General features: G+C 36.2%; 4 protein-coding genes across 4 annotated transcripts; 2 read left to right on the plus strand and 2 right to left on the minus strand.

The window, feature by feature from the left end:
- Window positions 1-1,235: 1,235 nt before the first annotated feature.
- LOC111792196 (probable pectinesterase 53) lies at window positions 1,236-3,438 on the plus strand. The gene is made up of 5 exons (XM_023673538.1): window positions 1,236-1,791; window positions 1,881-2,070; window positions 2,148-2,354; window positions 2,442-2,677; window positions 3,100-3,438. The coding sequence occupies exons 1-5, from the start codon at window positions 1,421-1,423 to the stop codon at window positions 3,245-3,247; spliced, it is 1,152 nt and encodes a 383-aa protein (XP_023529306.1). The 5' UTR covers window positions 1,236-1,420; the 3' UTR covers window positions 3,248-3,438.
- A 746-nt stretch (window positions 3,439-4,184) lies between these two features.
- Window positions 4,185-5,921, minus strand: LOC111793540 (protein IQ-DOMAIN 14-like). The gene is made up of 3 exons (XM_023675467.1): window positions 5,355-5,921; window positions 5,080-5,259; window positions 4,185-5,003 (listed from the first exon to the last, which is right to left on the minus strand). The coding sequence occupies exons 1-3, from the start codon at window positions 5,757-5,759 to the stop codon at window positions 4,338-4,340; spliced, it is 1,251 nt and encodes a 416-aa protein (XP_023531235.1). The 5' UTR covers window positions 5,760-5,921; the 3' UTR covers window positions 4,185-4,337.
- A 6,898-nt stretch (window positions 5,922-12,819) lies between these two features.
- LOC111793956 (protein DETOXIFICATION 51-like) lies at window positions 12,820-14,663 on the minus strand. Its single transcript, XM_023676044.1, has one exon. It carries the CDS (start codon window positions 14,412-14,414, stop codon window positions 12,900-12,902), a length of 1,515 nt encoding a protein of 504 aa, XP_023531812.1. The 5' UTR covers window positions 14,415-14,663; the 3' UTR covers window positions 12,820-12,899.
- Window positions 14,664-18,158: 3,495 nt separating this feature from the next.
- LOC111792665 (hexokinase-2-like) lies at window positions 18,159-22,606 on the plus strand. Its single transcript, XM_023674216.1, has 10 exons — window positions 18,159-18,771; window positions 19,292-19,442; window positions 19,510-19,692; window positions 20,341-20,415; window positions 20,509-20,664; window positions 20,938-21,036; window positions 21,140-21,270; window positions 21,562-21,643; window positions 21,798-22,170; window positions 22,273-22,606. Exons 1-9 carry the CDS (start codon window positions 18,500-18,502, stop codon window positions 22,143-22,145), a joined length of 1,497 nt encoding a protein of 498 aa, XP_023529984.1. The 5' UTR covers window positions 18,159-18,499; the 3' UTR covers window positions 22,146-22,170; window positions 22,273-22,606.
- Window positions 22,607-22,704: the final 98 nt, after the last annotated feature.

Below are 22,704 nucleotides of genomic sequence, written 5' to 3' on the forward strand. Positions count from 1 at the left end.
ATATTTGGAAATTTTGATTCATTTGTTCCTTTTCATCTTGGTAAAGAATCTTCCCATTCTCTCTTCGTACTTAGTTAAGTGCAATTATTTTAGTTGATGTACTTAAACTTAGTCTATTATCTTTAATAAATTTTAAAATTAGTTCTTGATGTAATAGTTATCTAACCTAAGATCTATAAAGAAGAGCTGAAACAAAAAAAGGCAAATGAAAGAGGTGAAAAAAGTAGAATGAAAATGAGATTCGAGTATACTCACAAAGGAGTATATATGTAACCGCCCAAACCCACTATTAGCAGATATTGATCGTTTTGGACCATTATGTATCGTCTTCAATTTCACGGTTTTAAAAGGCATCTATTAGGGAGAGGTTTACACAAGCCCATTGCTAGCAAATATTGTCTGCTTTGATCCGTTAAAGTATCGCAATCAGTCTCACAGTTCTAAAATGTGTCTATTAATGAGAAGTTTTTACACTCTTATGAAGAATATTTTGTTTACCTTTTTAACGGATATGAAATCTTACACTAAAGGAGTAAAGTGATTACGGATTCTAAATTATGAAAACTACAAATCGAGAATGAAAAAGAAATAATTTTGACATCTCCCATGTGATTTCTGATTCCTACACCTAAAAGGTTAAATGGTAGGTTTGATTTGTTGCAGCCAGGTGAAGCAGAGCCACAAACATTCTTTTTTGATGCATTTAATTTAGTTTAATCATCTGAAAAGTTGTCTAATCCACTATGCCCACAGCTTTGAATCAAACTTCAAAGAGTTTATACAACAGAACAGCCCATAATGCAAAGGTGAGTAACTGTTTGGCATGTAATTCTTGTAAAAGCAGCCAAAAACAAGCCATTACAAAGGTAATCTTATAAAGTGATTCTAAATTGATTCTAAATTTACTAGTTAAAATATCTTTATCTTTTCGTCCATTACATGCACTAGAGTCTAAATCATACGTACAAGCAAGTGTATAATGTTAATGGACGCAAGCAAAGAAGTTGAGTATCGAGTGAGACACGCTCGGATCGAGTGCGAAGGTTGAATTTACAAAACAGCCCTCCACCAACAACAACACCAACAACAAAGAAGGAGACAGAGAGAAAGGGGGAAAACATTCACGGGCAACTCCAAACAAACAAGAGGAAGTGTTAAATTTCTTAGGTACTCTGTCTATACTCACATTTTTCATTTTTATATCCCAAAACTGCAACCTTTCTCGCACTGGCGACCACCCGTGAACTCTCCTCATCAACTCTTTTCATTTTCCATTCATTCTCTAATCTCCTTTCCACCTAATACTTTTCTCCCACTAACCTCTCTCTCTCTCTGTATATATAAACCCTCCAACCCTTTTCCATAACAATTCCGACTCCGATTCCGATTCCGGTTCCTCTGTTTTGAGCTTCCTCCAACAATGTCAAAGCTTCAGCCCCCTTTCGGGTTCTCTCTTCTTCTTCTTCTTCTTCTTCTTCTTCTTTTGCTCACTCAAACGCACTGCCACACTAAAGGTATCAGACCCAAGAAATCGCCCAGAACCATTCTTCCCAAGAATTCCACCAAAACCCAATTCTCAGAACAGCAATTTATGAAATGGGTCAAATTCGTCGGCAGCCTCAAACACTCTGTTTTCAGAACGGCGAAGAATAAGCTTTTTCCTTCTTACACACTCCACGTCGCTAAAAACCCCGCCGCCGGCGACTTTACGTCGATCCAAGACGCCATCGATTCCCTACCCTTCATTAATTTGATTAGAGTTGTGATCAAGGTTCATGCAGGAGTATACAAGTGAGTTAGAAACCCCACTAAGAGTGCTCTGTTTTTTTTGTTCGTTTTCTCCTCGTGTCCTAATTCTGAATGTGAATTCAATTTAACAGAGAAAAAGTAATCATACCACCGTTCAAATCGTTCATAACAATCGAAGGAGCAGGGGCAGCCAAAACGATCGTTCAATGGGGGGACACAGCACAAACACCAGGCCCAAAGGGGCAGCCGTTGGGGACCTATAACTCCGCAACATTCGCAGTAAATTCCCCTTATTTTATAGCCAAAAACATCACATTCAAGGTAAAACATCACAACCCTCCCTGTCCCGAATTTGTTTCCTTAAAGAATTAAACGCGTGTGTATATATGTTCATGCAGAACACCACCCCTGTACCACCACCAGGGGCGATAGGAAAGCAAGCGGTGGCGTTCAGAATCTCAGGGGACACGGCGGCATTCTACGGATGCAGATTCTTAGGAGCTCAGGACACACTGTACGACCATCTGGGTCGGCATTATTACAAGGATTGTTACATCGAAGGGTCAGTGGACTTCATTTTTGGAAATGGGTTGTCTCTGTTTGAGGTAAGAGGGTCGATAATGAATTTCTAAGCGCTGTGATTAGAAAGTTGATTGAAACTTGACATTGGGATTGATGAATGGTTGAAATAGGGGTGTCACGTGCACGCAATAGCGAGGTACACAGGGGCGTTGACAGCGCAGGGGAGAAGCAGCCTGCTGGAGGACACAGGGTTCTCATTCGTAAACTGTAAGGTCACGGGGTCTGGAGCGCTGTACTTGGGAAGGGCATGGGGGCCCTTCTCTAGGGTCGTCTTCGCTTACACTTACATGGACAATATCATCATTCCCAAAGGCTGGTACAATTGGGGCGATCCCAATCGCGAAATGTAATGTTTTCTTCTCTCTCTCTCAATCTTCATTCATCAAGCTTACAAATTTGAATTACTCAAAAACAGAGTAAGAGACGAAATAATTCAAAAACAGAGTAAGAGATGAAATAATTCAAAAACAGAGGAGGAGGAGGAGGTTAGCTTAGTTGCAAGAACAGAGCCAACGCATGGAGAAAGAAGCAGCTGTCGTTTTCCTCTTTTTGTTTTTCACTGCTAAATCAACGTGGAATCCACAAAAACAAAATATTTAAAAAAGGACCCAACTTTTTAATCAGTACTCGAATATTTTTAGTAGCTGAGCTGAGAGACCACCACTGCCGCCGCCGCCGCCGCCACCTAACATCTGGGCGGTGTTTGATTTGCTACAGAGCAAGCGCATGCAGGGGCATTTTAGTAAATCTGTTTTTTTTTTTTTACAGGACTGTGTTCTACGGGCAATACAAATGTACAGGAGAAGGAGGTAGGTTTGCAGGCAGAGTTTCATGGTCCAGAGAGCTCACTGACGAGGAAGCCAAGCCTTTTATTTCGCTTAGCTTCATCGATGGCTCTGAATGGATCAAAATTTAATTTCTTTTCTTTATATATTTTTATTTTTATACAAATTTGAGTGCTTATATTATTACTTATAATCTATCTTAATCTTACTATAGAGTATCTACGTGGGTCGGTCGGTATTGTTACATAAAATTCATGAAAACTTATGTTTAAAGTGGACAATATCATATCAATATAGAGATTCGGTTCAGGTTTTCGAGCTATCTTCTTGTTTCCAAGAAACCCACTAGGTGTTGAATCTACTAACTCATTGAATCGGTATGGATTGGATCGGATCGAATTGAAATTGAAATTGTTTGTAGAATAGTGAAATGGACAAAATAATTCACCAGATGTTGGAGTGATGTGTATTTGAAACTGAAAAAAAAGAGAAGAAAAAGTGGAGGGCAGCAGTGGGCTACACAAATTTGTTTTATTTGGAGACTGCCAATTCTGCGTTTGGTGTCTGTTGGCAGCCCCCATCTTTTTCACGCTTTACCCTAATAAACCCTTTCTAATCCCTTCTCCTCTCAATACCCACCTACCTTTTATACTTCTATTTCGAACTCGGAGTGAGTAACGAAACATTTTTATAAAGATGCGTAAAACTCTCATTAGTAGATACGTTTGAAAATCGTGGACCGACGGCCATACATCGAATGGTGCGAACGGGCCAAAATAGACACTATGAGACTTAACGGGCCAAAATAGACACTATGAGACTTAACGGGCCAAAACATACACTACCATGCTATGGGGCTGCTCTGCTTTTGCTTCCCCTGTTTTTCCTTCTTTCTCAATCTCTAAAACCTAAAACCCTAATCATTATTGCTACAAAAAAAGGGAAAAAATCATACTCAGGTTTGATTTGACTGATCTCTGCCCTTTTTCCCTTATTCCTCAATTTTGCAGAAACCCCATTTCTTTTTTAAAGTTTAATATATCATTCAACTTCTGGGTGATGGAGAAATCTGAAAACGGGAAGAAACTGGTTCATTAAGTTTTAATCTAAACCACTTGCGTTGAGCAGTTGATTCAATGATGTAACTTATAAAATTCTAAACATCGGGAACAGAGGAAGGGAATTAATGAGAGTGAAGTTTAGGAACCAATTTCAAATTGTTCATGATCTTCTCTGCAAGTTGTTGAATTCCGATGGTCTATCCAGTTTGCTCATCACAGCATTCTTGAAATTAATGGCTTCTTGTACCTGCGAACAAGACCTCTGCATTCGAACCCCACTAAGACTGCTTCTCGATTCCATTAATTCATTCAACGAAAGCCTCTTCTTCGAGCCTGGCTCCGGCCTCTGTTTCGGAGCACTCTGGGACCTCAATTTCGCCATAAACGATTGAGTATTCGCCATGTAATTAGGGAAATTCAAGTACCCTCTGAAGAAATTATCTGCACACATGCTCTTCGCTGGCGTCGGAGGGCCATTGGATCTGCCGGAGCTGACGAATCGTGGAGTGCTCTGCGCTGTCGAGATCAAACGACACTCGTCGCCAGTGAGACCCCAGTCGGAATCATGCCGGCAATCAGGAATCTGCAAACGCGATGGAGTTCGACAGGGGAGTGGAGACGACAACGTTTGGTGAAATGGGTCGTCGCCAAATTCCGACGCCGACGTGTTCGTCCGGCGTGACCAGGATTTTGGTCGGCCGGTGTCCATTTCAACGATTTTGGGGCTTTCTTCAAGCGCTGTAAATGGTGTGTTGTCAAAAGAAGATGAAAGCCTTCTGCTGTGTACTGAAGCTGTGTGCTCACTCCTTGTGTCGTCAAACCGCTCCTACAAAGAAATTCAATTTTTGGGGTTTAAACAGTAACTACAAATGACGAATTCCAAAAAGAAATTAAGTATTCACCGTTGATTTTCGAGCTTGGAGTTCAAATCTGCGAGTTCTCTGAGATCGAACGGTGGCTTGAGCTCTGATTAAAGCTTGCATACTATGAAGAGTTGCCGTTGCTTGTTTACGAATCAAATATCCTCTCACAAGCGCCTGTAATTTCACCAGTCCTTTAAGCGCTCTCAGTGCTTTTCTCGCCTAATTTCAAAGCTCCAAAAGGCCCCAAATTCTTAAACAAATTCCGTAACCATAATGCTCAAACGAAAAAAAAACAGAGAAATTAAACCACTCACCAGAAACCCTCTGAAGCAAGTTTGAATCTTGACAGAGGCCCATCTCTCTCGGCCGCCACCGAACATAGTACCTCGCCCATGGCTAGTGAGCCGGACAACAGCCACGGCAGCTTGTGCTGCAGCAACCGCAGCATCAGCAGCAGCAGCAGTGGCTGCAGCGACTGCTATAGCGTGCTTGCTCTGTTCCTTCTCTGTTTCGGAGTAGAAGGATTTGAGCCAAGCGGCCTCAGCGGCGGATAAATTGGGCGGTATTGTAGCCGGATTGTTGCAGAGTTGGGCGTCTCCGACGAAATTAGAAGTGGGGTTCTTATCCTTCATGAAGGCGGAGGTGGAATTTTCCATGGTGGGTTGTTTTTCTTTCTTAACCCCAAACAAGTTCTTCAGCCATCTGGTGGCTCTCCCCATTGTTGGCAGAAGAAACAGAGAAGAAGAAGAAGAAGAAGAAGAAGAAGAAGAAGAAGAAGAAGAAGAAGAAGAAGAAGTGAAGTTGAAAACAGAGTATGCACAAAGAAAGGAGGTGAGGAGGAGAGCGTAGCAGTGTGAGGGTTAGAAAAAACGCTAAGATTCCTGCATCCTTATAAGATAGATATCGTTATCAATGGCAGATTCGAAAAGTTCCAAATCCTGGGAATAAAAATTAAAAATTAAAAATAAAAAATTAAAAAAAAAAATATTTTTCTTATTTCAAAATTATAATTTTTAATTACCTGTTGGGAATATTCGTAATATCTTAATATTTTTCGAATTTTGGGTAACAATTTGTTGGATGTTTGAACAAAAATAATATATTAATTTAAAAAAATAATATAAAATATCACATTATTCTCTCTCTACTTTATGGAGGGACGTGCCGTTGTAAAGAGAAAAATACAAAGACAACCCCTGAGGCAAACTGGCGTCTTGTGAATTTCTTATTTATTTATTTATTTATTTACGATATAAAATCCAAATGGGTGTTTTGAACCCTATGTTGGAAAATTGAAATAAAATTAATTTTTAATAATAATAAAATAATAATTATATAGAAGAGGATTGTCAGCAAAGTGTGGAAAGGCAGGTTAAAGATGATGGTAAAGGTTGATATAATAAGAATGTACTTTATCCACAGCCTTGTCATTTCAATTACATCGTTTTCAATAATATTTTTAATAAATAAATAAATAAATAAATTCTTTTTCTAAATAATTTTAAAACATTAAAAAACATCATTAATTTCTACAACATTCTTCTCATTCCTATGTTTCACGGGGAACTATGTTGTTTGATTTGGTTTAATCATATAATATAATAATATGTTTGGGATTTTAATTCCTATTTTATACAATATCATTTTTTTTTCTCTCTTTTTTTCTTTCCTTCTTTTTTATTCATTAATTTTAATTGGAGCCTTTATAAATACTAATATTAATTTTGATTATAATAGATATAATAAGGCTTGATTTCCAAATTATTAATCTCCAGCCTGTCCCTGGTGACAGGAGTTCATAGCTTCTAATTTCAGCCATGCCTAAGTTTCCTTCTTTTCATTTCATTCCTTTTGGCTTCTTTACTTTTCCTCCCATTCTAGTAAACATAAACCCTAAACAACCTAGAGAAGACGTTACGTTCGAGTAAAGAGAAAGGTAAAGCCCCGTTTTTAACTAATGAGTAGGTTTCCTTGGGAGGGAGGATCTTTATTTACATATTTCTTCTTGCTCACTCTTTATAGGTTCAAAATCAATGAATTCAAACCACGTCTAAATAAGAACGATCTTAAAAAATTAAAAAGTCACTACTTATACGAACCGGGTCTCCTTCCTTTTAAGTGTTTTAATCATAAACACTTCATAATTAAACGTGTTTTGCTTGAATCAATTTTATGTTCGGTGATCTCTTGAAAATTTTCTTAGGGTAAATGTATGTGAGGATAAAACATACTGGATTGATTAAAATTCGTGTTGGTTTATGAAGATAGTTTTCACTCCTGGAAGTGAGGAGTAAGCAACGTGACTCATGCCAAGACTATTAAGCCTCGAATTCGGATTCTGAATATTGATGTAAATTTTGGGCATGAGTCGTTATTTATATATATATACATATACATATGTTTTAAAAATTTAAAGGGTATGAGTAAACTTCCATATTGCAATATTTCCAATATATTCTCACTTTCTAAATATTTTCATCCATTCTTTCACTATTGGGTCGATTATATTGGGCTTTGGGCCTTCAAATTATTAACTGAAGTTGGGCTTATGGACTTAAACGTGCACGTATTGGGCCAACCAGTCCATTTTTATTGACAAAGGCCCAAAAACAGATTTCAATAAATATATTTCCAAAATCAATTGTTAAAAAAGACGATAACTCGATAAAGAGGAAATAAATATATATATATATATATATCGCAGGTTTGTTTATTTACATATTTTCCTTTTTAAAAATATATATTTATACCTTTTCGGATATGTAACAGGCATGTACTAAATAAATTAGTTTATATTCATATGTTAAATTATTTTATACCTTTTGAAACTCATAAAAGGGTAGGCTGCTTTATTATATGTTTTTATTTATTTATTTATTTATTTATTTATTTCACCCCTTTCTAAAGCCGACTTTAATCCAAGTCAAATTATATATATATATATATATATATATATATATATATATATATATATATATATATATATANTTGGGCCTTCAAATTATTAACTGAAGTTGGGCTTATGGACTTAAACGTGCACGTATTGGGCCAACCAGTCCATTTTTATTGACAAAGGCCCAAAAACAGATTTCAATAAATATATTTCCAAAATCAATTGTTAAAAAAGACGATAACTCGAAAAAGAGGAAATAAATAAATAAATATATATCGCAGGTTTGTTTATTTACATATTTTCCTTTTTANTAAAAAAAAAACTAATATATTAAAAAACAAAAAGTAGTGCACCTTATGACTTATCATAATAACAAGGGACACAATCTAAATATCTTATTAAAAAAACATAATAAAAGGAGAATTGATAATTCCTAAAAATTCAAAAAAAAAAAAAATTCAAGCTGTTAATTCGCCACATAAACACACTTGAATACGATAATGGTGGGGTATTTATTGAGATATAAAGATTTTATCCTTTTTATTTATTTATTTATATTGTTCAAATTATTAATTAATAGCGTGACACACCAAGCTTATTATTATTATTATTATTATTATTATTATTATTATTTTCCTATATGAGTTGACATTAATAAGACAGTATTGTATTGTTATTGTTATGGTTGGTCAATAGATCTTAATTGGGTATTTAGAACAGGAACCCTAAATATTATTATTTTTATTCATCAAACTAATAATAATAATAATAATAACAATTGCATTTCCATCGTGCTTAGATGATAATCTGTCGTAATGGGCATGCCTGTTTTATTTATTTATTTATTTATTGAATTTGCTTAATTTTCTTCCATTTGTATCTGAAAAATGGAAGAAAATGAATGTGACTTATATTATTAATCAAAAGAACCTTCCTTCCAATTCAAATAATATTATTGGTTTTAATTATAATTTAATTTATCTCAAACCCCCAAAGCTTCTAGAAGTCAAATACGGAAAGGAAATAGTTTAACAAAATAAATAAATCAAAATTACGTTTCTAATGTGTTACGTGTTGGGTGTTATATAAATTAAATTACTTTGATTTGACATTTCTTTTTTCAATCAATTTAATAAATGCTATTAGGTTTGACAATGGAAAAAGTCAAATTATGATTTTTTTTAAATAAAAAAAAATAGTATATTTGGATATAACAAATTCTTAGATCTTCTATCTTTGGATTTGTCATTTTTATTGTTAATTTTCAAAATAAACTCTACATGCAAAGAACCAAGTATGGTTGACATTTTTTCTTCATTAGATTAAATAGACGGATGAAAGTTGACATGTGCATCAAAGTCAACACACCCCTACACCAATGCCATTGGATGATCTATGAAACAAATCAATAAATTAAAAGTCAAATAGGAAGAAGTACATTTAATTAATTATATGTTTTTTCAATTATATAAATATATAATTCGTATAATTTTAAAGTTAAATTTAATTTGATTCGATAAGATTTAAATACAATCTTATCTATATGGTATCCGATCACGCCAACTCACATCTAATCTTATCTTATAATTTTATTTTTTATTTTTTAGTTTCGAAGGTAAAATAATTTATGATTTAATATTTAATCATTCATGATTTCCAAAATCAATTATCTCTCACTAGAAACTTTATTTTTTTTCCTTTAACATAAAGTTTTGAATAATTTCATTTGTCGTTTTGTTACCTTCTATTTTTTCCAACAAATATATTTAAAATTATTTTCAATGAAGAGAAAATGGAATATTATGAACATATATGTAATAATGAAGAAAGCTGTGACTTAGAATTTTGTTGGATTTGATAGGTTGACTTTCGAACATACAGCCATTTGTCTTTGTGTTTGTGTACGGACGGACGGCTCTTCATTTCCTATCATCTTTCATAATTATCTTTATAAACAAACCCTTCATTAATCTTTCTTAACATTAATTAAATTGTTTTAAGTTAAATATAAATTATTACATTACAAAACAACTAGCTTAAAACGACATGAAAGCCAAAATTTAGACTATATAACAATTAATTTAATAATTTTTACATAGAGTTATTAAATTATTTAGTTTTTGTATAAAAATTGTGATACAAGTTTCTTCAAGCACGTAAATACTAAATAAGTTCAAAGTAGTGGACTTGAACGACATCATTGCACCNTATTTTTTATTTTTTAGTTTCGAAGGTAAAATAATTTATGATTTAATATTTAATCATTCATGATTTCCAAAATCAATTATCTCTCACTAGAAACTTTATTTTTTTTCCTTTAACATAAAGTTTTGAATAATTTCATTTGTCGTTTTGTTACCTTCTATTTTTTCCAACAAATATATTTAAAATTATTTTCAATGAAGAGAAAATGGAATATTATGAACATATATGTAATAATGAAGAAAGCTGTGACTTAGAATTTTGTTGGATTTGATAGGTTGACTTTCGAACATACAGCCATTTGTCTTTGTGTTTGTGTACGGACGGACGGCTCTTCATTTCCTATCATCTTTCATAATTATCTTTATAAACAAACCCTTCATTAATCTTTCTTAACATTAATTAAATTGTTTTAAGTTAAATATAAATTATTACATTACAAAACAACTAGCTTNCTTAGATCTTCTCTCTTTGGATTTGTCATTTTATTGTTAATTTTCAAAATAAACTCTACATGCAAAGTACCAAGTATGGTTGACATTTTTTCTTCATTAGATTAAATAGACGGATGAAAGTTGACATGTGCATCAAAGTCAACACACCCCTACACCAATGCCATTGGATGATCTATGAAACAAATCAATAAATTAAAAGTCAAATAGGAAGAAGTACATTTAATTAATTATATGTTTTTTCAATTATATAAATATATAATTCGTATAATTTTAAAGTTAAATTTAATTTGATTCGATAAGATTTAAATACAATCTTATCTATATGGTATCCGATCACGCCAACTCACATCTAATCTTATCTTATAATTTTATTTTTTATTTTTTAGTTTCGAAGGTAAAATAATTTATGATTTAATATTTAATCATTCATGATTTCCAAAATCAATTATCTCTCACTAGAAACTTTATTTTTTTTCCTTTAACATAAAGTTTTGAATAATTTCATTTGTCGTTTTGTTACCTTCTATTTTTTCCAACAAATATATTTAAAATTATTTTCAATGAAGAGAAAATGGAATATTATGAACATATATGTAATAATGAAGAAAGCTGTGACTTAGAATTTTGTTGGATTTGATAGGTTGACTTTCGAACATACAGCCATTTGTCTTTGTGTTTGTGTACGGACGGACGGCTCTTCATTTCCTATCATCTTTCATAATTATCTTTATAAACAAACCCTTCATTAATCTTTCTTAACATTAATTAAATTGTTTTAAGTTAAATATAAATTATTACATTACAAAACAACTAGCTTAAAACGACATGAAAGCCAAAATTTAGACTATGTAACAATTAATTTAATAATTTTTACATAGAGTTATTAAATTATCTAGTTTTTGTAAAAAGATTGTGATACAAGTTTCTTCAAGCACGTAAATACCAAATAAGTTCAAAGTAGTGGACTTGAACGACATCATTGCACCTTAGTTAAGAACACTGAACAATCTAAGAAGAATGTCGTGCATGTCCATTCACAAAAACAACAGCCAGACGATACTCATTCCATAGATCGTAATTTGGTTTGATTCGTGTAGCTTTTGATAGGATGATTATGCATTATGTTTGGTTTTGACCCACGCAATCGAAAATGGTGTGTTGTACGTATATGAAGTTGTTAGTAAAGAACTATGGACGCAGAAAATACAAAGCTTTGGCAGAGGCACCATCAAGTTGCGTGGGCAGAGACATGGCATTTTATGCACGAGGGTAATCTTTGTCCACACACTTAGAACTTTTCAGCGCTGGGAAAGCTATGAATTGTTGTAGTATGAGGTTAAATTTGTGAGTAACACTCACCCACGCTCCAGATTGGACGTAAATATGGAGAACTAAAATGCATTGAAGTGCTAAATGAAGAAACATGGAAGTGATATGGAATGGGACCCATGTGTGGGGAGGGGATAAGAAGAAGACAAGCACAGTGAACACCTTGACCTCCCACTCAAGATCCAGTGGTGTTGCAATGGCAGCAAGAAGACAAAATAAAATGTCCATTTCAACTAGCTCAGTACCAGAATCTAATATACCAATTTTACTAACGGTATCCATCCATTAAATGTCCTGTTTAAGAAATGACCATTAAATATCAAATTTGAAATGGGAAGCAACCCAGCATTTACAGAAAAAAGGAAAAAAAAAAAAATAAAAAAAAAAAATAAAAATAAGGAAAGGTGATTTGATGTGGTTGCAGCTTACAGGCTTTTAGGCTTCAGTTTTCAGTCTTCAGGCTTGTCGTTTTTTCCTTTATATAAAACGAAAATGACCACTCATTTTCCCCAACATTTCTGTCTCAAACATGCCAGACCGTTGGATTATCTGCTCCTCATTTACCCAGTTCCTAAAATTACATTTAATAAATAATAATAATAATAATGATGTAAATTACCATTAATTAATTAATTTTTTTTTGTTTACATACAATTACGGGATATACCACACGCGAGGGAAATAATAACATGATTGATATCATAGAACAATTTGTGTGGGTCTAGGGTGTAATGGCTTTGAAGTTAGGGTCAAGGGTGTAATGGCTTTGAAGTTAGGGTCGAGGCTCTATCAAAATTCTGCAATAGAAAATAAATGGTACTACCATCATTTTTTTTTTTCAAGACTTTCTCAAGCCCTCATAAATTATCATTAAAAAGATTAAATAGAGCTTCTTCTTCCTTTTTTTTTTTTTTTTTTTTTTTTTATAAATAAAAATAAAACTTTTTTTTTCAAAAAATTGAATTTAGGGTTTGGTGTTTTCATGACACTACTACAGAAGTCAGAGGAGTATTTTCCTGGACGTCTTCGTGTAAAACGACGTCGGATGTTGTTAACTCCTTCGACCTCTCCGCTTGTAAGTCCCAATCGGTGCTTCCGATTACGTATAGCATCAGCCCAGCGCAACTCACTTGGGCTGACAATAGGCCCAACCATAGACCCGAGAACCCGACTCCGAAGACAATTCCCAGCCCGACTGCTACTGGCATCCCCACTATGTAAAAAGCGCTCAGGTTTATACGTGCGGCCGTCGACGGTCGTGCGCTGCCTCTCAGAACACCGCAGCCCACTGTCTGGGGGCAGTTTCCGATCTCGCATAGCCCCAAAATGGGTAACGCCATTGATGTCAACCGTATGATTTCGAGGTCGTTAGTGAAAAGCCGGGCCCATACGTTTCGTATCGACACGGCGAACGTAGTCGCCGACAAGCCCATGATTACGGCTATAAACACTGCGACTACAGCGGACAATTTGGCTCGACCGGGTTGGTTGGCTCCGAGTTGGTTACCGACCCGAGTGGAAACGGCGAACCCGAGAGAGGATGGGAAGATATAAATCAAGGATGTGGTTTGAATCAAGATCCCCATGGATGCTACGGTGGCTTTGGGGTTTGTCAAGAGACCGCAGAGAATGATCATGATCTCATACCACCACCACTCCAAACAAACGGAGACGCAGCTGGGAGCGGCGAGTTTCAGAAGTGGGGTCCAGCCAGTCAGACACTCGCGGGTGGGTGGGGTCCACGTGGGGGCAAAGATTCGAGAAATCAAGATGTAGAGGATTAGGAAAATGAGGACGACGAAATTAGTGGCGGCGGAGGCGGCAGCGACGCCGGCGATGCCGAGGCGGAAGTGGGAAACGAGGAGGATATTAATGGGGAAATGGAAGAAGGAGCCGACGAGGGAGGCTAGAGTTACAGGGAGGGTTATACCCTGAGCTCGAAGGTAAATGCGGATTGGGTGAATGAAGGAATTAGAGAGCAAATCGGGAAGGGAAAAAAGTAAATAAGTATGGGCTAATTTGGTGATGGTGGGATCTTGGTGGAGGAATAAGAGGACGTTGGACATATTGAGCCAGAGAAACGAAATGGGTATTGAGGAAACGAGGAGGAAAATGACAGTGCGATGGAGGGTTAAGGAGAGGAGCTTAGGGCGGTGAGCGCCGAAGGCTTGGGAGCAGAGTGGCTCCATGCCGAGAGCGAGGCCCGACAAAACAGAGTAGCCAGTGATGTTGGCGAAGGCGATGGCTAAAGAGCCAGCAGCGAGTTCCATGTCACCCAAATGGCCGAGAAAAAGCATGGAGAGAATGGAGCGGGAGTAGAGAATGAGAGCGGTGAGAGCAATAGGGAAAGCGAGACAGAACAGGGATTTAGCTTCAGAGATGATATCAATGGCAGATGAAGGAAGTAGCGAGGGGGGCTTAGAGTGAAGGTCAGGATTTTGGTGTTTGACAAAGGATAAAAGATGAAGGGCTAGGTTGAGGTGGGATTGAAACATGATGAAGAAGAAGAAGAAGAAGAAGAAGAAGAAGAAGAAGAAGAAGAAGAAGAAGAAGAAGAAGAATGTTTGGTTAGAAGAAGCGGAAGTGGGAAGGGAAGTGCAGGAATGCAGGTGAGTGTTGTGTTTTGACGTACAGGTGGGAGTACAGACAGAGCCGAAAAAGCTCAATTTGTCAAAAGGAGTGTCGGAGAGGGAGGGAGATGTGTGTGAGAGTGGGCGTACCACAAAGGGGGCTGACCCTAATGTATTTATAGCCCAAAATGTGCAACCCCTTTTAACGTCCTCCAAACCATCAGCTAAATTTGGATCCAAATTCTGTTTCGCCTGATAGTAGTAGTCAATATTGCAGTGTTTGTATATATATATATATATTATTATCCTAAAAAGCATGGGATCATATACATATATATATAGAAGTATTGTTAAAAGTCAAAAGGGTTGGAATAAATAGAATTGTTCACTCCATGTTCTGTCCCTCGTATTGGAAGTCGGCTGAGTAAAGACATTAATATGAGGTTGCCCAAAATGCATGCCAATCTACTCACCAATTCATTGACTTTCATAACAAAACTCGCTAATCTCTCTCTTCTCTTCTAATTCCGACGTGTCGAAATGTTTCGGGATGTATAATTGGAGTGTCGTTTGGGAAGACTACAAATGGAGAAACGGGATAGGAGGAGGATAAACGGGAGAAGGATACCCACTCGTTTCCCCCAAAACGTTATCGTTTCCTTTCATTACCCACTGGCTGTTGTTGCACTTGAGTGTGAAATGTTTCTATAACGGAGGCGCCTTCTTCCCCCCGTTTCTGCAACCACAGCCCTTCAATTTTTTCTTTTTTTTTTCTTTTTTTTTTCTTCTTCTCTTACTTACACAGCTGTATTTTGGTTTGAATATTTGTTTAAATTTAGATAGTTTATATTGGAATTTGGAGATATTTTTTATTTTCCAATAATTCAAAATAAATGGAGAAAAATATGAAAGGTGTTGTGATGCTTGAAATCAAAGATTAACGTGGCTTGCCTTTGCCCATCAACTTCAACTACAAGCCTACAAATGTCCCTTTTTGGATCTACTTTTCCATTTTTATTATTATTTTTAAATATTTCCATTTTTTCCCCTCAATCTTTAACGGTTACAAATGGATTTAATCTCTTATTCCATAAAATAAATAAATATTATTAAATTAATGGAATGACATGGAAAAAAAATGAATATTATAAAATTAGAAATGGATGCACGTGCACTAGGTTAACTAAAACCACAAGCGAGATATTTAGAATGAGGAAAGAACTCGTATATTTATGGTAAATTCAATTATACTAACACCGTGTTATCCTTTCCATATAAAGAGAGTTTTGGTTTGGATGTTAGAATATGTAGGTAGTACAGGTTAATCTCTCTCGGCTAGTTCAGGTAAAAGGGAATGGTGATCAAGGATACCCAGATGTCGATATCTCTTCTCTATGGTGGGAGGTTTGTGGGAGAGGGAATACCTTACCTATGTCTCTCGATCAATAGGATGAATATTCTAAGTAGTTGTGGACGAAGGAGACAGGGTGAAGCACCAAAGTACATTGCGCCCTAAATGAAGAGACACGTGGGTTGTGGAAGCATATTTTTGGACGTAGTTGTTCGTATACTGAATTAACGTTAAAACGTTTTGTATAATGCAAATAAGGTGAGGTGTACGATAGGCACACATGCATGCTACATAATTCCCACCACAATTACCCTTTTTGTGTTGCATCTAATTCAACAAAAATAATTATATCATTATTTTGTCAGTATTCAAATTCCAATTTAAATCCTATCAATACGTTTTTCTATATGGTCAAACATTATAAAATTCCCCCCTAACAAAGCTTAATATAAAAATACCCATTTATTCATCACCGAAATTGGTATTATATATATAACATTATCTTAGGTTGACAAATTAAGCAACCAAAAAAAAAACACATTTAGCAGTTCAGTAAATAAACAACCACCACATCCTTGCTTATATTAAAAATAACCCTATATTTTTATTTATTTATTTATTTATTTTGTTGTTTTCCATTTAGGATACGCATAATCATAATTTATTGTAATGATAACTTATTTTATTAGATTTTTCGAGTTTAAAGTCTTTGTACTTTTAACCTTGTGGAGAGGGTCTAGTCCTACTTCGACCAGTGCCTCGCACCATCTGATGACTTAGATCCTCCTCCGCTAGCAGATATTATTCTTTTGGGCTTCCCCTCAAGACTTTAAAACGCGTCGCCTAGGGAAAGGTTTCCACACCCTTATAAAGGGTAGTTTTTTCTCCTCCCCAACCGATGTGAGACATCACAATCCACCCCAATTCAGAGCTCAGCGTCCTTACTGGCACATCGCCTTGTGTCTACCCCCCTTCGGGGAACAGCAAGAAGGCTGACACATCGTCCGGTGTCTGGCTCTAATACCATTTGTGACGACCCAAATCCACTGTTAGCAAATATTATCCTCTTTGGGGTCGCTACATTTCCATACCTTTATAACAAATGATTTGTTTCTCTCCCCATCTAATGCGAGATGCAATACAGAAGATGTTAAAGAAGGGAGAGAAACAAAAACGGTGTGGGGTTAGAACGAGGATTAAAAGATTAGAGAAAAGTAGAGATAACATGGGGAATGCAGCTAAGGTAGCATGCTTGTTACGGTACATAGAAACAACAAAAGATTAAAAAGGATGAAATGTGGTATTTTCTTTATTACATTGCATTTCATGCTTTTTTTTACAAAGTCAAGATTGCAACCTCTCATTTTTAATATATACATATACATATGGATAAGCATTAAACTTTAGTGCTTCTGGTAATTTAATGCATGAAATATGCTTCTTATTTATTTATTTATTTAAATATTTCCAACGTGACTAGCAAAACTTTCCATCTTTTTCTCTTTAACATTTTGAATTGCTGGAGTATTTGGGCTGGGCCCATTTACATTTGACTTATGGACCAAGGGAGTTTACTTTTGGGCTGATTATTGGGCTTATAGGCCCATGTTTGGTGGGCAATGCAGCATTAGCCAGATTGGATGGAGTTTAAGAAATTTGTAACTCAAAATAACTAAAATGGTTGAAAAATGGTGTTCTATTTTATTATTATTCTTTAATTTTTCCTTAAACACTCCTGGAATCAACTGGAAGCCCACCAGCTTCAATACCTTGTATTTTCCGAAATGTCCAAAGAATTTCTCTGCAAAAAGCTTGGAATAATTAAATTACAAATTTAATTTTATGATTAAAAAAATCTGAAATTATAGGGATCTAATTTGCAATTTAATATGGTAATTAATTATATAATCTAATTTGAAATGGGTTGGCATATAGTCAAAAGTCAAAAAATGTATAATTTATTGTTGGTAAAATAATTAAAATAGGTACAAGTTGAATAATAATATTAACAAACCGCCTCCTTTTTATTTTTCTAAAAGTAATGTAATTTTTTAATATAATCTTTAATAATCTTTAATATAAAATTAAAAAAAAATTGATAATAAAATAAAAAAGTTAAAATTTAGATAAAATAGAAATGGGATTTAGGTAATTTAGTATGTAATGGTTGTTAGTAGGAAATGCTGAGGTGGAATTAGACAGGTGGCAAAGAAGGAAAGTGATCCACGTGGATTTGGTTCCTGAGGGGCAAATGGTATTGGTAAACGACAGGTCAGAAGTGTAATTCTGAGTCAAAACTTGTCCAATTTCCGAAGCCGAACCACAAACACATGATTCTGCAAATCCAAATTCGAAAACAATCTGAATTTCAATTTCTTTTCATTCTCATTCAAGTAATTCCCCTGCAAATTGCGAGACTAAATAGCCAAGCAAAATAACTGGGCAATCCAGTTCCCAAGTTCCCTTCCATCCCCGGGAACTTCATTTCCTTCTTTTCCTTCGATTTTTATCGGTTTATTTAATTTTAAAAGCCTTCTTCCAAACCTCGAATGAATCTCTGATCACTTGAGCATTTTTCCGATCGGAAACCTCGGGGTTTCTAGTTTTGAGGGTGGAAATCTTCTGGGTCTCAATCTAATCGACGCCTGTCTGTTTCGAGATGAAGAAGGTGGTAGTGGGAGCGGGTGTGGTCTGCGCTGTTGCTGTTTGTACGGCGGCGGCTTTGGTGGTGCGGCAGCGGGTGAAGAACTGCGGGAAGTGGAGTCGAGCTATGGGTATCTTGAAGGAGTTTGAGGAGAAGTGTGAAACTCCGATTGAAAAGCTGAAGCAAGTCGCGGATGCTATGGCTGTGGAGATGCATGCTGGCCTCGCATCTGAGGGCGGAAGTAAGCTCAAGATGCTTATTAGCTATGTGGATAATCTTCCCACTGGGTAATTTTATCTCCTTCGTCTTTTCCACTTTTTCATGCCCTTTTGTTCTGAATCACTTTATACATGACTCTGGAAGTTGTTTTTTTTTTTTTTTTTTTTTGGGTTCCTGATGTAAATTGGTAGGAATTTCAATAAGAAGGTTTGGGATTAAGGTGGAAGCTTTAGTTTTATCTGAACTGGTTGGCTTGAACAAGTTCGAATTTCATGAAATTGAATGGTAAACGTTAACAAGAACACCAACATAACCCCATTCAAGCAATCTGGCAATTCAGATATGTGTTTTATATGTAGAGATTGTTCAGCGTAGCTATAGTCTTTTACCCCCCTCTCGTTTGTTCTAGATTTTATTCTGAAGAATCTTGCACCAAATGGCATGCTGGAAAAATCTTGTACAAGTTAGAATGCTCAAGTATTGATTGTAAACTTATTACTTACTGGTGTTTGATGTAATCTCCACCATTAGATCTTTTTCCATTGCTACAAAAACTGAAGCAAAGATGTTGTCTCTCATTTTTGTTAGGGACGAGAAGGGGGTGTTCTACGCATTAGATCTTGGGGGCACAAACTTCCGTGTGTTGCGTGTGCAGTTGGGAGGAAAGGAAGAACGGGTTGCCAGGAAAGAATTTGTTGAAGTTTCGATCCCTCCGCATTTAATGACCGGATCTTCAGAGGTTAGTATTCCTCTTACCAAGTTTATTATGTTTAAGTTCTCAGAACTGATTAAAGAATGTTTTTCAGGCCTTATTTGGTTTCATAGCTGAAGCACTTGCAAAGTTTGTTGAAGAAGAAGGTGATGGCTTCCACCCAGTATCTGGTAGACAAAGAGAGCTGGGTTTTACATTTTCTTTCCCGGTTAAACAAACATCGATTGCCTCGGGGACACTTATAAAGTGGACAAAGGGGTTCAACATCGAGGACGCAGTTAGTACTTGTTACCTTGATATCTATTATCATTGTGTTGCTTAGTACAACCATCAATTACTATTTGTTTTTAAAATATATGATACCCCTAAGAATGGAATCAAATTATATGTCAAGAACATTAAACCTGAAAGCTATTCTTTATACCTTTTAGGGTGTCGAAACTTGTGCTATCTTAGTGCATTTTCCTCTTTATGTAGTCGTAATCTTGAACTGGAAAGTCATCTATGCTTTGATTTCATTGCGACAGGAAATGGACTAATAAGGTGGTTGACTGTTTTGTTCTTATCATTAGGAGTTTAAAGTGCCTACGACAATCGTTAGATTGATGGAAAAAAAAAAACAGACAAAGAAATTACCTGATCAATGAAAGAACTGAAATTCCTTGCAAGCTTTGGTAACTTTAAGATTTCTTTACTGAAAATTAAAACGACTGAAGAACTGAGAAGTGATTTGGATATTGATCCTGTTGAAGCACTATTCCCGATTCGTTAATTTATGAATAATGCTTTCGTTTGCTAATGTAATGTACTAAACACTTTCTAGATTGCGTGGTTGGCTGTAAACGTTATCTCTTGTGCAATCTATCTTACTTATGACTTCCAAGTGTAGAACATTTCTCATCTCGTCTGGATGATATTGATGTAGGTTGGGGAAGATGTGGTAGCAGAAATAACAAAGGCCATGGAAAAAATTGGATTGGATATGCGAGTGGCAGCTTTGGTATTGCCCTTTGTTCTTTATCTCCTAGATCTTTATGAGGCGGGTTTTCTCCCCGCATTATGTTGTACATTCTAACTACTCCATCTGATTCAGGTAAATGATACAATTGGCACATTAGCTGGAGGCAGATATAACAATGATAATGTTATTGCTGCCGTGATTCTGGGAACTGGAACAAATGCAGCGTATGTCGAGCGAGCACATGCAATTCCTAAATGGCAAGGCCTTCTACCTCAATCAGGAGAGATGGTTAGTAAGAGTAACTTTTGAACTGTGTCAACCCGGTGATTAATGGAGATGTGGATAGAACTGTGTCAACCCGCGGTCCAACCCAGTGATATCCCACATCAGTTGGGGAGGAGAACGAAACACCCTTTATAAGGGTGTGGAAACCTCTCCCTAATAGATGCGTTTTAAAAACCTTGAGGGGAAGCCTGAAAGGGAAAACCCAAAGAGGACAATGAACCGTTATAGTGGCTCTATTCATTATATTCCATGACTAACATTCTTTCAAAACAATAGGTTATTAACATGGAATGGGGTAACTTTCGGTCTTCTCATCTTCCGCTCACCGAATATGATCATGCTCTAGATTTGGAAAGTTTAAACCCTGGGGAACAGGTAATGCTCCTCTTTTCTTCAAGCTATTCTTCTTGTAGTCCTTTTCATTACAAAATCACTTTCCTATACAGTCCATAATATGTATCTTGTGGCCATCTTTCAGATTTTTGAGAAGATAATATCTGGTATGTATCTAGGAGAGATAGTTCGTAGAGTTCTATGCAGGATGGCTGAAGAAGCTGCCTTTTTTGGTGATGTTGTTCCCCCTAAACTCAAAATACCTTTCATTCTCAGGTATTGCTCTTGCTCACTTGTAGCAGGCCGTCAAACCGACGCCTCGTCTCGTCTCCAAAAGTGTAAAGGAAAAAGAAAAACAAATTGCTGAACTAATTGTTGGTGTAAATACAGGCCATTCACAATGTTGCCTTTTTCATTATTTCATTTGTAGAATGGAGGAGTTCACATGTGTGCATTCATTTATTTATTTTTGAACAGAAACAAACCACAATTACTAAGTTGGTTTTGACTCAACGGATCGAAACGACCCGTAATTATTGTGTTAATTTTTTGTTGATATTTATGCAGGACTCCTGACATGTCTGCTATGCATCACGACACATCTCCAGACCTGAAAGTTATCGGAAGCAAGCTGAACGACATTTTGGAGGTTCAGATTCAATTCCCATTCTTCTCAGTTCTTTCCATAAACAGCTCATTTTCAGGAACCAGTTGATCAATTTGCTTGGTCATTTGAATCTGTCGATCCATGACACGTGAACGAACGCTTTTTGCTGACCTTCTAATTTGCTCTTTTGTGTCAGGTATCTAACAGCCCCCTCCCGATGAGAAAAATCATTTTTGAGCTATGCAACATTGTTGCAACTCGTGGGGCACGCTTATCGGCTGCTGGGATTTACGGGATTATCAGGAAATTGGGAAGAGACACCCCGAAAGATGGGGATAACCAGAAATCTGTCATAGCTGTGGATGGAGGGTTATTTGAGCATTACACGAAATTTAGAAACACCTTAGAGAGTACACTGAAGGAATTACTGGGAGATGAAATTGCCGAGAACTTTGTGATCGAGCTCTCGAACGATGGCTCTGGCATCGGAGCAGCCCTCCTCGCAGCATCACACTCCCAGTATCTTGGGGTAGAGGAGTCCTGAAAAAAGGAGTCCAATGCCAGCCAAGGTAGCTCAAAAGAAATGGAAACATGTATTACTTTTCTGACTACTTGATATTGTTTAGGCTCCTCGTTTCAATGACTCTTAAGTCGTTCATTTTATGGTCCAGAGCATATTGCTTTCCAGCAATGGATCAATTATGTGTTAGAGTTGCCTGCAAAAGACTCACAACAAATTGAAGTGGCTCCCTATCCTTGTGGTGTTGAAGCCGATGTTGATGTCGTTGGGGCACGAGTCCTTTCCTTTGACATGGTTAATAAATGAGGACCCGATCGTCTCCGATGAAATCGTCCTTCTGGAGTTCCTTTGTCGAATAAATTAGGATCATATGTTGTTGTTTCTTCAAGCTCTTGAAATTCTCGTTTCGAATTAGATCAATCCATCAACAGATGATAGCAACTGTCATCAAGCATACAAATAAAAAAGATTTCGTTTTTATTGTTCTTTCTGGTTGCCGTTTTATCGTATCATCACTGTTCCATACTCATTTACTTGGTGGTATGGTTCTTTCACGATGAAGCTTCCAAACGAGAAACTGAAA

The sequence above is a fragment of the Cucurbita pepo genome, chromosome LG04, assembly GCF_002806865.2.
Source record: "Cucurbita pepo subsp. pepo cultivar mu-cu-16 chromosome LG04, ASM280686v2, whole genome shotgun sequence".
NCBI lineage: Eukaryota > Viridiplantae > Streptophyta > Magnoliopsida > Cucurbitales > Cucurbitaceae > Cucurbita > Cucurbita pepo.